The sequence below is a fragment of the Anticarsia gemmatalis genome, chromosome 28, assembly GCF_050436995.1.
Source record: "Anticarsia gemmatalis isolate Benzon Research Colony breed Stoneville strain chromosome 28, ilAntGemm2 primary, whole genome shotgun sequence".
Classification (NCBI taxonomy): domain Eukaryota; kingdom Metazoa; phylum Arthropoda; class Insecta; order Lepidoptera; family Erebidae; genus Anticarsia; species Anticarsia gemmatalis.
In genome coordinates, this window is record NC_134772.1 from 563,423 (window position 1) to 578,934 (window position 15,512).

At 35.2% G+C, this 15,512-nt stretch overlaps 1 protein-coding gene across 5 annotated transcripts in view; it reads left to right on the plus strand.

The window, feature by feature from the left end:
- The first annotated feature begins 404 nt into the window (after nt 1-404).
- Nucleotides 405-15,512, plus strand: part of Asator (tau-tubulin kinase asator) — a 103,272-nt gene continuing 88,164 nt past the window's right edge. For 4 of the 5 annotated variants that reach the window (XM_076132651.1, XM_076132653.1, XM_076132652.1 and 1 more), the window contains exon 1: nt 423-520. Coding sequence is in view for 1 of the 5 variants with exons in the window: in XM_076132654.1 (XP_075988769.1) it covers nt 507-520 (14 nt within the window). In the remaining 4 variants the exon portion in view is untranslated. Of the gene's footprint in view, nt 521-15,512 lie in introns of all 5 variants that reach the window. The other variant, XM_076132654.1, reaches the window with a different exon arrangement.

Here is a 15,512-nt window from a genome sequence, read left to right on the forward strand (position 1 = left end):
CCGACTCAAACGCAACAAAAATTAGGTCGGGGAAAAAGTCTTTTCGCATTATAGTATGTATGAACTTGTAATAAAATCTTTTCTCTGCACAAAAAAGCTCGATATTTGGGTACCTCACGAGCTCACTGAAAGAAACCTAATGAACCGTGAACACATTCGTGATTCTTGAAGCCAAAGAGATTTTATTACAAGTTCATACATACTATAATGCGAAAAGACTTTTTCCCCGACCTAATATTTCATGAAAGACCGAACCAGACGCACCAAAACTTTATATGCGGGCAACCATTCAATCTCAAAAGTCCTTCTACAACTGCAATACTCGTTTTATCGACAACTGACAATACTCCCATCCCATCTCTACAAGTCAAAGTAATTTTATATTTCCCTCAAACAGTTTTAGTAGTAGTCCAGAAGTGTAGTGGCCAGAGCTCGCTGTAGCCGTGGCTGGCGTGTGCACGTGAAAATAAACATCTATTTATACAACTGTGTTATGTGTGTGCGATATGATTTTAAAACGGTGAGTGAGTATTTCTTATTTTCTTTATATATCCACAGATTATTTGAAATATTAACAGCTAAAAAATTTTAATGTTAGAACAACAATTCGGATTATGTTTAAAATTATGGACGTTTAAAAAAATGCTAATACGAAATAATTAAAGAATGCATTACATTTATTTGAATATATTCGTTTATTTACAATACTATATTAAGATATTTATATTATTTTGATATATTTACAATTACGTATTATAAAATATAAAGAAAAAAATATAGGTTGTAAAATTTTAACAGTTAATTTTTGTGAGGGTATTTTTGACAAAGGATATTATTTGTAAATTTTGTGTGTTGAAGTAAATTAAAATCAATGTTTAAATGATAATAGTGAAATGAAAATTTATGAATGATTTTGTGAATTTTGACTAAAATATATTGAGGTAAAATTTTAAAATAATTATTAAAACAGTTAATAATAACAATTCGTGAAAATTTGAAATATTTTTTCCGATATTTTTGTTCTAAAATTCGTTAGTAACAAACTTTCAGCCGAACTTTTTTGTCTCTCTGATGTATTTGTTGAAGTTTTTGTCATTATTTTTGGGTCAAAAGTATTTCAATTTTTATGTTATGTAGCATCATCTAAGCATCAATATATCGCAAAAATATTAATTAGATTTAATTAAATCTTATTTTTAATAGTCACATTTCTTGACCGTGAAATTTTAAATACATGAGATCTGATTTTCATCGTTGTAAAACTCAAATATTATTAAAGAAATATAGATAATTTAAACTGAAATTTATTTTCAATAAAAGAGGCATACAGTTGCTTATTTGACGGACCTGTTTAAAAACTAGCATTTCGACCGTAAATTAGGTTAAATCGTCACATAAGGTTGGTAAGGTTTTTGACCGGTATTCTTAGAGAAAATAAACTGTATATTTATGTGCCAAACGCATTTATTATATGTCGGAAATTGTCATCTTCAATATATATTTTAGACACTTTTGCTGACTCATTAAATAATAATAATATGTACCTTCTGTTATATGGAAATACACATTCATTTTAGCAAATTAGAGTCTATATACTGGGGACAAATGTCAATTTTTACTTTAAAATAATTGACATTAGGTACTTACATCAAATAAATATTTTTTCTTTACAACTGTCACACGGTCATTTCTTTCCAAACTAAGCAGAGCTTGTACAATGTTAATCAAATAACTGATAAACATACTTATATACTTCTAAATACATACTTATATTGATTTTACATCCAATTTTTTTACGCGTAAATGAGCATGAGCATTATAGATGCAGCTTTTTGCTAGTACAAGTTTAATATTTTCTATTGATGGAGCAAAATACGCTATTGTAATTTAAAAACAAGTACTTTGTGTACATTTTCGCTCACAGTTAATAAAATTGCACACGTTCCTAGTAATACGCGCGAGTTTTACACCAGATGTGAGACTATCATAAACGTTAAGAATTTTACAAGATTTACATGTTTTTATACTACTTACACGTCTTAAATATTATACTTAAAACTATACTAGTTTTTCGCCCACGGCTTTGCATGTGGAAGATCCAAAAATCCTCTCTTAGTGCTCCTCTACACTTACTAAGGAATGTTGATAGCAAATGTCAAGTTTGTACGTTCAGTAGTTTCGACTGTGCGTTGTCCATCAGTATCCTATGTGTTAATCCAGATTAACACATAAGATTTTTACCCCGGGAAATCTTTTCGTAGGAACAAAGTCTTGGGAAAAGGTTAGTTTTTTCATAAATTTTGATGTTCGTTTTTATTTTCAACTTTTATTTTTAAAAAAGCTGTACGCTACAAATCAGCTGACTGTTTTCAATAAATAGTTATATGAATATTATAAAACTATTAGATAATTCAGAGATATTCTTCTTATATTTAGATTTATGTGTTCGTTAACCCCGTGTTTATGTAACTGAAACGTATATATGAATTAAATAGGGTTGCCTATGGGATATTGCGTGGTTTTACATTGAAATATCTAATATATAAAATTCTCGCGTCACAGTTTTCGTTGCCATACTCCTCCGAAACGGCTTGACCGATTCTCATAAGATTTTGTGAGCATATTGAGTATGTCTGAGAATCGGCCAACATCAATTTTTCACACCCCTAAGTGACACTATTTTTTTTTATTTATATGGCAAAACAACCTTTGCTGGGTCAGCTAGTAAATACATAATATTACGACAGATCAGAGGTGTATAAAATACACCCGCGTTTCACTATTAACAATGTTAGTCCCATGTAATAGGGAGCCTATTACTATGTATATACCGGGCAATATACAAAACTAGAGGCTTGAAAATTCTAATATGAATTAGAAAAGATCCTTTTCAAATCAATTACATAGATGTAGGTGCAGTGTTTGAGCTGAGCGTCTCCGTGATACAAGTCACGCTTGTTGTTTAACATACCTAACTACAGTTCACCACAAACACTTCAAGCATTTGACACTAGGTTGAAGTAGTTCAAATGTTTATGTTTATTATGTTCATGTTTATTTATTACCATACGATAAATAGTACTAATCATGTATTTGCAAAGCGTTGTATAGTACTCGTAACCGGCGGTCCTGTATGACAACATGTATGTATGTGAATGAAGCAAGGGAAGTTTGTAAGGATCGTACCAAGTGGCGTTCTCTGGTCTCTGTTCTTAAGGGAAAAATACTTGATTTATGAATGTATGTAAGTATTACAGAAAGCTTGCCAACCCTCTTAGATACAGTTTTACAGTTGCTATGTGTGACTATTAGCCAATATAAACAGTGCATTTTTAACATTCGCGCGTGTGCTGCAACAAGCTTTTGTGATGAAAATGCAATGAGTTAATTTGAGACTGGTATGTAAAACGTTATCTAATATTATTCAGGAATCTTTTTCAAGCTTTTTGTAAATAAAGGTTGTTTAAGATTATAGTCAGGTATTACATATATTGTAGTAAAAGGTGTTACAGTACAGAATTGTATAAAATATATCCACGTATCGCAATTTACATTTTTAGTATTATGTAGATTGTAGGTACTCAATTTTTTAGTCAAGTCTAAGGAGTGAGCCTATTGCCATATACCGGGCACGTTACCAAACTTAGGACTACTATTGAGAACAATCCAGTAACAATTTACCCGACCCAGGATTCGAACTTGAGACCTAGTAATGAACAGTCGCATTCACTATCATCAAGACTACCGAATAAATTACAAAAATCAACTCAACAACATCATATAAATAAAATTATGCAACGCGAAAGTATAAATGTTATGCATCAAATGTATTTTAGAATTTTCAAAATAGACATAAATCAAGCAGTTTCCGAGGTACAGCGGCATATATTTACAAACAGTGTTATAGACATAACATGTCGTTATTTTACGTGTCACAACAGCTGTTGTTCATGAATGAAAATACTTCCTGAAACTATATATTTATAGTATTATTATTGTTTAAAAAACATAATAACCATTTGCTTTCGTATGGCTACCGTTCAACCTAGTGTCAAAGTAGTTGTAGTGTTTGTGGTGAACTGTAGTTATGTTAAACAACAAGCGTGACTTGTATCACGGAGACGCTCAGCTCAAACACTGCACCTACGTCTATGTAATGTACTAGTTACTTAACACACTGAGCGTTTACCAGTGAGCGATACTGACTATGAGCAGTATGAGCATAATTAGCCAGGGAGGTAGGCAGAAGTTCTCTCTCATTTCAAGAGGCAGACTTTACCCATAGCTGATATTGGGTTGTAAATTGAATACCCATTTTTTTTCTGTATGAGGAAGCAGGGGGTGGACAACGGGAATATACCTAAAGGAACTAGAGTCCCCTTATATACTTACCCTCTTATTCATAAAAATATATGAAGTTATGAAAGGCTTATAAAGAGTTTTGTTTCTTTCACTCCTTAGCGAAATGAAAAATAGAAAACATATTGTAGTAGTTTTTTAACTAAAACAGGATTATAGTGTGTTTATGAATAATACTAATAAACGTGGTTTAAGCTCTGATTAGTTATACAGAATTTTTTCACTTACAATCAATTTTAAAACTGTACATGAGTGAAAAAAAACAAAGGACTAACTGCCAATCTGAGCTTACACGGTGTTTATTTGCAAAATAATTTTTTATCCTACCCGGAATTCAAACCTAGGATCTTCAAATAAACGTAAATACTCATACTACATATTTATAAAGTAAATATATAATATATTTTGGCACATAATTCAATATGTCCGTCTGTCTGTGGCACTTGAGTTAAATATGATACGTGAAGAAAACTACTTGGCGATATTTCAATAGTAACACTTTATTTTAATAATATTTAGCCCATTACTGTCCCACTGCTGGACATGAGTTTCCGCCTGAATTTCAGAGATCTTGAGTCCACCACGCTGGCAAGATGCGGGTCGGGGACTTTGCATACCTTCAAGAACTGTTCTAAAGAACTCTCAGGCATGCAAAGTTGCATCACGATGTTTTTCTTCACCGCTATAACAAGTGAGAGGTATTTCTAATTTGGATATCACTTTGAAAACTGCCTAGCTGTGGGATAGTAATTAAGTATGGGAAAAAGGGTCATATTATGTATATATTAGGTCGGGGAAAAAGTCTTTTCGCATTATAGTATGTATGAACTTGTAATAAAATCTTTTCTCTACACAAAAAGCTCGATATTTGTGTGCCTCACGTGCTCACTGAAAGAAACCTAATGAACCGTGTACTCATTTGTGATCCTTGATGCCAAAGAGATTTTATTACAAGTTCATACATACTATAATGCGAAAATATTTTTTCTCCGAACTAATATATTTGTACATAATTATGTCTGTATGATATAATTATTATGAAGATCTGCGTGAGTAGAGTTTTAACTAGTTGCACTTGCTAAAAATTAAATATATAACGGCGTAGGTATTCGAGATATGTGCTTGTCATTGTACAAATACAAAAGACTTGGGTGTATAAACAAAAATAAAAATATTATTTTTCCAGAAAACAAAAGGAACAGAAAAGCACTAAATCAATCAGTAGGACTATATAAAAATATATATACACCTACGCATTATGTTACTTATCTTTCAGCAAAAATATTAATATTTTGGGAAAACAAAGAAATGTTCACTGAGCTCTACAGTGCGATACTCTACCATAGACACGATATAGTAGTCAGAAGCTTACAAGTCTGACTACCAGTCTTACTTAGTATCGTGTTATAACCCAGATGACTGTGTTGTGGAGGTCAGATAGACGGTCGCTGCATGGACAATACTGGTATTCAGCTGCATCCGGTGAGACTGGAAGTCGACTCCAACATAGTTGGAAGAAAGGCTAGACTGATGATGAATAACTACCTTCGCAATATTTACTGTTTCACTCTAATCACGAAACTTTCTGACAGGAATGTTCACATACGTTTAGTATATAATGTACTACGAAAGGGCACAAAAAGGCGTAGCGAACATATAATTAGTGGTCTCACCTGTTCCTTTTGGCAATAACACCTTGATCTGAAAGATTAGTTGCTATTGTGAAACATGTGGAGTTTGGACTAGTATTTATATATTAATTTGTAAGAGTACTTGTGTAGTAGGCAATCTTGACGCTCTCCGACCAATTTCGGCCATGGCGACCACTGCGAATCCTAATCTAGTTGATGCTGTTGTAGCGGATAGCTACATACAGTGACATCTCATGAGACGAGCGCTCAGCAACCAATTCGCAGTGTGACTGACGTCACAAGTCCTGAATCGCGCTATCGAAGTTTGCACTGCAACTGACTATATATACAAGTTCCCAACTACAACAGTCGGGCAGCCTAGGCCCACCAGGCATGATCACCTCGCCTGGTCGGAGGATCCTCCCTTTGTGTTGGAGGAATAATGATCACCTCGTTCCTTCACACGTTCATAATAAGGCCCTTCTTCTGTCTTATTTGGAAACTAGCTTCAACTTAGGACAATAAAAATAGACTTCCAACCACCCATTCTAATCCGCGGAGGATAATAGATCTTTGTAGAGTTCAGCCAGCATGTGTTATTACTCGCAAAAAATGTGTTTCTTTATGATTTCGCATTACAAATCTCGAAATTATCAGTGGTTCCCTAATATATCAAGCATGTTATTATACATATAAACTTTCCTTTTGGATCATACTCTCTATTAAAAAAAACTGCATCCAAATCCGTTGCGTAGTTTTAAAGATGTAAGCATACATACATACAGACATAGGAACAGACGCGAGAAGCGACTTTGCTTTATACTAAGTGAAATGCAACATTCCTGCAAAGAGACATTGTAAAATGACTTATTAGAATACATATGTAACAAAAATCCTGATTAAATATTCACAAAGTTATTTACCATCGTCATTTGTTTACAAACAAGATCACAGACAGACAGACAGACGTGCGAATTCATCATAATATAATTAATCGTTATGGGTTCAGCCAAAACGTTATAATTATCTTTGCACGTCATAGTAAGGCGTAGTCAAGTGGTGGGCATTCCCAATCTTGTACAAATACAATTTATACATATCGAGTTTCTCCGTGTTTCGGAAGGCACGTTAAATTGTGGGTCCCGGCTTTGAATTTCAAAGATCTTTGACAGTCGTTAACAGTATTATAGTCAAAAGCTTGAAATTCTGACAACCAGTCTTACCGAAAGGTATCGTGTTATAAACCCAGGTAACTATGTAGTCCAGTCATTATAGTAAGTTCACCTCGGAATTCGAGATACCCAGCTGTAAGTCTGTAAATACTTGTATATTGACACCCTAAAAGTTGTCTCAAAACCTACATATGGTAGGGTGTACGCAACTATAAAATTTCAAGGTCCAAAGTCCCAAAAACCGGTTTTTTGAGCTTTTTTTGTAAATATCTCATTTCCTATGGAATTTTTGCATTCGTATTCATTACCAATATTGTACAGTATAAAAATATCTACAAATTTTGTTTGAATTTTTTTTTTACGGTGAACCGTTTTCGAGATAGAGGGCGGAGAGCGCGCGGTCACAGGATCATTTCAAGTCAACCGGTACCTCCGGTCGAAGATGCGCCATATATAGTTGATGAACTATCGATAAATCAATGATTATAATAATAAATAAATTTAACCCATTACTGTCCCACTGCTGAGCAAGGGTCTTCTCCCGTAATGAGGGAGGGGTTAGGCCTTGAGTCCACCACGCTGGCCAAGTGCGGGTTGGGGACTTTGCATGCCCTCAATAAATGTATTTAACAAATTTTATTCAAGCAAGGTTTCCTCACGATGTTTTCCTTCACCGTTGGAGCATGTGACAATTATTTCTAATACACACATAACTTCGAAAAGTCATTGGTGTCATAATTTTCTTCATAATTATATTAAATCGATATCTTTTCAATAATACTGATTTATTTGTTTTTTTTTTTTATCATGTAAGAAGTTATTAATATTAATTAGGTTAAAATTCAAATATAGTGCCTATATTTTCATGAAAAATTCTGCAATTACATGGGCAGGTAAGTGTTGATAAGTTAATTAATACTGAATAAAAAGTGGATAGGTTATGAAAAAAATGATAAAAAATAATGTAATAGTTAATAGAAATTGACAAATATTTATTAATCATTGATTTATCGATAGTTCATCAACTATAATATATATGGCGCATCTTCGACCGGAGGCACCGGTTGACTTGAAATGATCCTGTGACCGCGCGCTCTCCCCCCTCTATCTCGAAAACGGTTCACCGTAAAAAAAAAAATTCAAACAAAATTTGTAGAGAATTTTATACTGTACAATATTGGTAATGAATACGAATGCAAAAAATCCATAGGAAATGAGATATTTATAAAAAAAGCTCAAAAAACCGGTTTTTGGGACTTGGGACCTTGAAATTTTATAGTTGCGTACACCCTACCATATGTAGGTTTTGAGACAACTTTTAGGGTGTCAATATACAAGTATTTACAGACTTACAGCTGGGTATCTCGAATTCCGAGATTCTTACCTAATTTAAGCTTAATTGACTGCACTAATGTTGTGGAGGTGATATATGTAGGCAGTCGCTTCATGTAAAACACTGGTACTCAGCTGCATCCGGTGAGACTGGAAGCCGACTCCAACATAGTTTGGAAGAAAAGCTAAGCTAATCTATAGTAATATCATAAAGCTAAAGAGTTTGTTTGAACGCGCTAATCTCAGGACTTACTGGTGCGAATTGAAAAATTATTGTACTGTTAGATAGCCTATTTATCGAGGAAGGCTGTAGGCTATATAACATCACACTGCGACTATTAGGAGCGGAGTAGCAACGAAAAATGTTACAAAAACTGAAAAATTTATGACCCATTCTCTCTTATGAGCATGTGTGACGGACAAATTAGGATTTCAATTTTATTACTTGTTATTAAAAGGTAAATGTTTAAAAAGAAAATACAAATACTGCTTTTTGTTACTATTTTCGTTAATCCATATTAATTTTATTTGGCGTTGAGTGTTTGTCCTGAAAATGCATGTAGTATTGTTGCCAAACAACACAATGTACTGTGTAAGTTCAGTACATACGTCATTATATAGCTTTTGTTCTCTATATACATCACGGCTGTTATTCCCGAAGGTGTGGGCAGTTGTGCAACACACCCGTGTTTCGCCATTAACAATGTTAGTCCCATATAATAGGGGGCAAGTCAGTCTGAATATATATATAACTCAAAGGTGTCTGACTGACATACCCCCGGTTTCTGAGGTACATTTAGCGGCAGTTTATCTATTCAATAGTGTCAAATCTCATATTAAAAAAACGCTATTGAATAGATAAACTACCGTTAAATTTACTCAGAAATCGGGGGATAGTGATCTATCAACGTACAGCCCAAACCACTAGACGGATCGGGCTGAAAAACATGCAGGTAGATGTTACGACGTGGGCACCCGCGGATTTTGATCAATTCTGCCCCCAAGGGGATAAAATAGAGGATGCGCGCTAATCTCAAGAGCTATTGATGCGAATAGAAAAGTATTTTACTTTTGGATAACCTATTCATTGACGAAGGCTATACAACATCACGCTACGACCAATAGCAAAGTACCAGTAAAAATATTACAAAAATGATGATCCATTCTGTCTAATGTGACGCAAGCGAAGTTGCACTAAGTAGTTTACAATAATCATACGGCTTGTATCTTATTCTCAAAGAGCTTTTCTCTTCACAAACTAAAGAGAAACAGTAATAAAGAGAAACGTGGTTATATTTAGTACTTCTGACACATTTACTTTGCCACGTCAGCGAGTCATGTCCGGACACGAACACAATATGGTTCCTAGGTTATTTCCTGAACTATATACTAAACTCTGCCAAAAACCATTCCAGAATTGGGTCCTTTTTTTTCTTTGTATGTCTTGCTACAGACATATTCGGTTCGGCAATATTGATCGAACAACAAAACCGACTCGACTCACTTGTAAGGCTTGTGCCGATTGTTCATCTACTCATATTCGGTTTTGCCGCCCGGTTAGTTTCATTAATGCCGAACCGAATATGTCGAACTAGAAGTGATTAGTATCAGTAGTGTACGACTGCCGACCTTGAAATGTTGGGTTTGATTGCCTGACTGGGCAAATGCTATTGGTCTTTTTTTGTGAACTCATAACTGTCCCACTGCTAGGCAAAGGTCTCCCAAATTAAAGGAAGAGGTTAGGCCTTTAGTTCACCCGAGCGTTCTCAGAATGATGAAACCTGTTTTTCTGAAAAATATTTTATTAGTACTTGACCACGGCTAATGAAATTCGATCGAAACGTCGGGTAACTAGATAATAAGAAATGTTCATAGCAAATGTCAAGTTTGTACGCTCAGTAGTTTCGGCTGTGCGTTGTCCATCAGTCAGTCAGTAACGGAAGAGTTTTAAGTATTGATTATGTGTACAAGTCGCGACGGTTTTTGTACTTTTCAGACAAGGAAACCAGCTGAATACCTAACTCCAGGATCTAACTAACTTTCCTAAAACTAGTTATTTACATTGACATAAAGACCTGACACCTCATTTTGTCATGTCAGTGACCTTTCATTGTTTAGAAATAAGAGAATATGAGACTGTGCATGTTTCTTGTTTGTTTTGGCAAGTAAATGCATTGCTATATAATTGGCAAATTAAAATGTGGTGCTAGAGATTTTTGTCTAATAATCTCCAAGTGGTTGTAAGACATTTGTGGCTATTTTTTAACCAACTAAGAAGAGATGGTTGATAAATAACGACTGGTAGATCGATATGTCATTGGTTCAATACTTAAAATAACTTTTGAAGATTTTCATTTTATATAGCTGACCCGCGCAGCTTCGCTTGCGTTACATAAGACAGAATGGGTCATAGTTTTTCCCGTTTTTGTAACATTTTTTACTGGTACTCTGCTCCTATTGGTCGTAGCGTGATGATATATAGCCTTTCTTGATAAATGGGCTATCTACACTCAAATAATTTTTCAAATCGGACCAGGAGTTCTTGAAATTAGCGCGTTCAAACAAACAAACTTTTCAGCTTTATAATATTAGTATAGATGGGAATCAAATACATGAAAAATATGCCCCCGTTAAATTATTTAAGGTGTAAATACGAGCTTCACACATAAAATACTGAATGTATTTTGTTGAATTTGAAATTTTTTGACATAGATAAACTGTCTGGCTAACTTTTTAAACACTGAAATCTTTTCACGCGAATAAAATCGCTAATACCAAACGCATCCTATTTCTAGCAATGATTTTACCAAATACTACCAAGATAGTTGTTTTCTTCGAGTTAAAAAACTGCTGTTTTTATGTCAATCATATTTTGTAAAATCTTCGTCACTCCCACCTGTAGAATACGCAGATGTTGGCCAAATAGCTTGACCTATTTCGTTATTTAGTGTATTGTGGGATAAACAGACACGTTGTTTTATTAGTCATATTCTTTTATATATATTTTCACTTTTCGAAGAAACTTATGTGCATAAACCTATATTTAAGAATATACTGCGGAACAGGCATTTCAAAACAACTTTTGCAGTGGAAATAATATAACGAGGACTTTTACAAACATACATTTTTTTCTCTTGTATTAATTCGTTCTTGAAGTGGTCATAGTCAGTATCACTCACAGGTGGGTAAACGATATTCGATCTTATGGTCGTAGTAAGTATAGTTCACGGGTCGGTAAACGCTCAGTGTGTAAGTAACTAGTACATTACATAGATGTAGGCGCAGTGTTTGAGCTGAGCGTCTCCGTGATACAAGTCACGCTTGTTGTTTAACATAACTACAGTTCACCACTAACACTTACACTACTTTGACATCATCATCAGTCTAGCCTTCTTCCAACTATGTTGTAGTCAGCTTCCAGTCTCACCGGATGCAGCTGAATACCAGTATTTTACATGAAGCGACTGTCTATCTGACCTCCACAAAACAGTTACCTGGGTTATAACATGACAACTTTATTACTTAATCATACTAAAATGTTTTTTTCATCACGATGTTTTCCTTCACCGTTATAACAAGTGATCGATTTATAACGCACACATCACTTGGAACAGTCATTATCAGATCGGTCTATTTACTATTTTCATAAGTAACTAACTAAAATAAGATTAAAAAACTAGGTAACAAATCAAGCGTGAAACAATATATAGGTAAGCGGATCCAGCCGTCGACCTAGGCTAATTATACCGACCTATATTTACAAGAGTGCAATGACCTCTCCTTGATGGATGTTCATGGCAAACTGTCAATTATTCTAATATGATTTGGCATCCGTTCACTATTGATTTCAATGAGTTTTAATCGTCTATTAATATTTTATTTTAACCTATTATTCTTTAGAGCCCAACCCGCACTTGGCCAGCGTAGTGGACTCAAGGCCTAACCCCTCCCTTATTACGGGAGGAGTCCCTTGCCCAGCAGTGGGACAGTAATGGGTTAAATTTATTTATTTTATTCTTTCCTCCTTTTCTTCCCTTTCCTCTTTCCTTTGCTACTCTAGACGTTGGGGGGCAGGGCAAAACTTATCAGTTTTGCTATACACCCCATCGGAAGCAGCCTGTAGTCTTCTGGTTTAGGGTAACCGCATCCTAGAAGATCAATTATTTTCCTTCCTAAAGCATCACACTCGCACAGTATGTGTTTAGCCTTAGAGCAGTCATAGCTAAGTGGTTTAAGTTGCATCTCCCATGCATGTCGTCGAGGGCTCGTACCCGAGGCAACACTATGACTTTTCCAAGTTATGTGTGTATTAGTAATAATTATCACTTGCTCTAACGGTGAAGGAAAACATGGTGATGCAACCTTGCATGCCTGAGAGTTCTTTAGAACAGTTCTGGAAGGTATGCAAAGTGGAGTGCTTGGATACGTAGCCAGCGACGCCGCCATGGAGTCCTAGTGAGGCAGGGCTCTTATGATAACCAGGCGTAATTTTATGTACCTATGTATGTCAGGGATACCTTGGAAACCAGACCTTCTGACTAAAGATGAACAGTTACACCACTCGGCTTGCTTTATGAAGTGATAAAGTGTTTGTGTGCGGTCTGTGTACAATCAATAAGGTAAACAAATAATGCAAATTGTCTGATATTACATGAGATTAATGTAGGAACTTAAACGAGCAAACCAAGGTTTACACCTTGTATTGATACCGTTTTGATCACCATAATTTCACGGGTAATGGAGATAATTTCTTTGAAAATTATCGACTGGGAAAAAGTTATGTTGTGCAGTCCAATAACTTAGTAGAGAATAATGTAAAGTTCGTAGCGTGCAAAAGTAGTTAATTCGGAAGATAGAGCATCCGTGACCCATAATCTTATGCACCTGACGGTTTCCTGCTTGCCAATTATCTATACTAATATTATAAAGCTGAAGAGTTTGCTTGTTTGTTTGTTTGAACGCGCTAATCTCAGGAACTACGGGTCTGATTTGAAAAATTCGTTCAGTGTTAGATAGCCCATTTATCGAGGAAGGCTATAGGCTATATAACATCACGCTACGTCCATAAGGAACGGAGTCGCGACGAAAAATTTTACAAAAACGGGGAAAATTATGACCCATTCTCTCTTATGTGACGCAAGCGAAGTTGCGCGGGTCAGCTAGTTTTGGATATACAGAGAAATATTGATATTTTTTGAGTCTAGCCTTTCTTCCAAACCATGTTGGAGTATTACAGGCGTTATAATACGTGCGTTCAGTCTGAAACTTTTGCAAAAGCTTTTTCTTTCGTTTCTTAACATGTGAATCTCACATTGTTTTCGTTTGAGTTATATTTAGGTTGCGCGTCACGGTGTATGGTTGCCAGGTTGCCGGCAACCAGCTGTTACGGCGCTTGTATTTTTAATATTTGTTTATTTTGAAGAACAATAGGAAATATAGTCATTTTAAAATAATTGTTTGGCGCAGTGGTTAACGTGGTCACCTCGCCGTATTAACCGTAGCGCCGCGTGTGGTTACAATTACACCCGGGATTAATATTTGTGTGATGAGCACGAGTATCTGTTCTGAGCCTGGATGTCAATTTATCTATATGTATAAGTATGTTACATATATGTATATTACAATAGTACAAGCACTGCTTATTTTGGAATCAAATGACCGTGTGTGAGTTGTCCAGTGATAATTTTTTTTTATTCATTTATTTCAAATAGAATACTCTTTTAAGTAAGCCGTCAAATTATGTCAAAGATCTCCGGAACGAAGCATTACGGTCGATTAAAATAAAAAAATCACTGAAGTCTTTGTATGATCGCGAGTTTTCTACTTAATCAATGATAGCTTTTCGACGATCTGTAAGTTAAGCAACAGTTGGCACGGCCATTTCATGAAGGGTGACCGCATAGTGGTAATTGAATTGAGGGTTTCCGTACTTCGGAGGGCACGTAAAAGGTCGGTCCCGGTTATTGTCAATTAAGATAACAGACGTTAAGCACTTTGACACTAGGTTGACCACAAACCATACGATAGATAGATGGTATGAAACTGAAATACTAAGCTGTCGAAAATCTAGAGTTTTTTAATTACTGCCAACTAGTATTTTGCTTCGAAACAAACAGAATAATGTTAATAATAAACTCAAAAACAAAGAGATCAACGTTCTGGCTAATTGTTTTAAATGTCGGTCAAACTATTACGATGTTTCTAGAGCTTTCTTTCTCTTTTGTTTGACAAGTATTAGGTTTCTTTATTATACAAGAATGATCTGTTATTTCTTTCGTATAGTTAGAGTTCAAACTTGAAAGTAGTTGAAGTGTTTGTCGTGACTGTTGTTATGTTAAACAACAAGCGTGACTTGTATCATGGAGACGCTCAGCTCAAACACTGCACCTACATCTATGTAATGTACTAGTTACTTAACTCACTGAGCATTTACCTAGCTAGAACAGATACTCGTGCACATCACACAAATATTTGTCACGGGTCTGATTGGAAGCTACCACAAGCGCCGCTACGATTATTGAGGCAAGGTGACCACGTTAACTACTAGATACGCTCTACGCTAATTAAACTCAATACTTAACGGACAGTGGAGTGTTGTCTTTACCGCGTCTAAGATCCGATGCCTTTTGCCAAAGATAGATAGATATATGGACAGTTTCATCATATAATGCCATTATTTTCAAGTTGAAAGTAAAAATGTATTTATAAATACCAAAAAGTTCATTACAGGACATCCTACATTACTATTTGGTGTAAATATGACGTAGAATACTATAATTAGCTGAAAATAATGTTATTGTTGAAACAAACAGTATTTACAAACGGACGTAGTGATTCTAAGAAAATAGTGTGGGTTTTGCTAGGAAGGTGGAGCAATGACTTACAGTTACCTGGATGTAAGGATGCGTCAGAGAAATAATGAGGCGCCCATAGGCCCGTCGGCGTCGGTAAACGATCTGCGGGTTAAGCTAACCTTGGCGCGGTCGTTCCATAGATGGGTGACCGCTATAATGTTTGA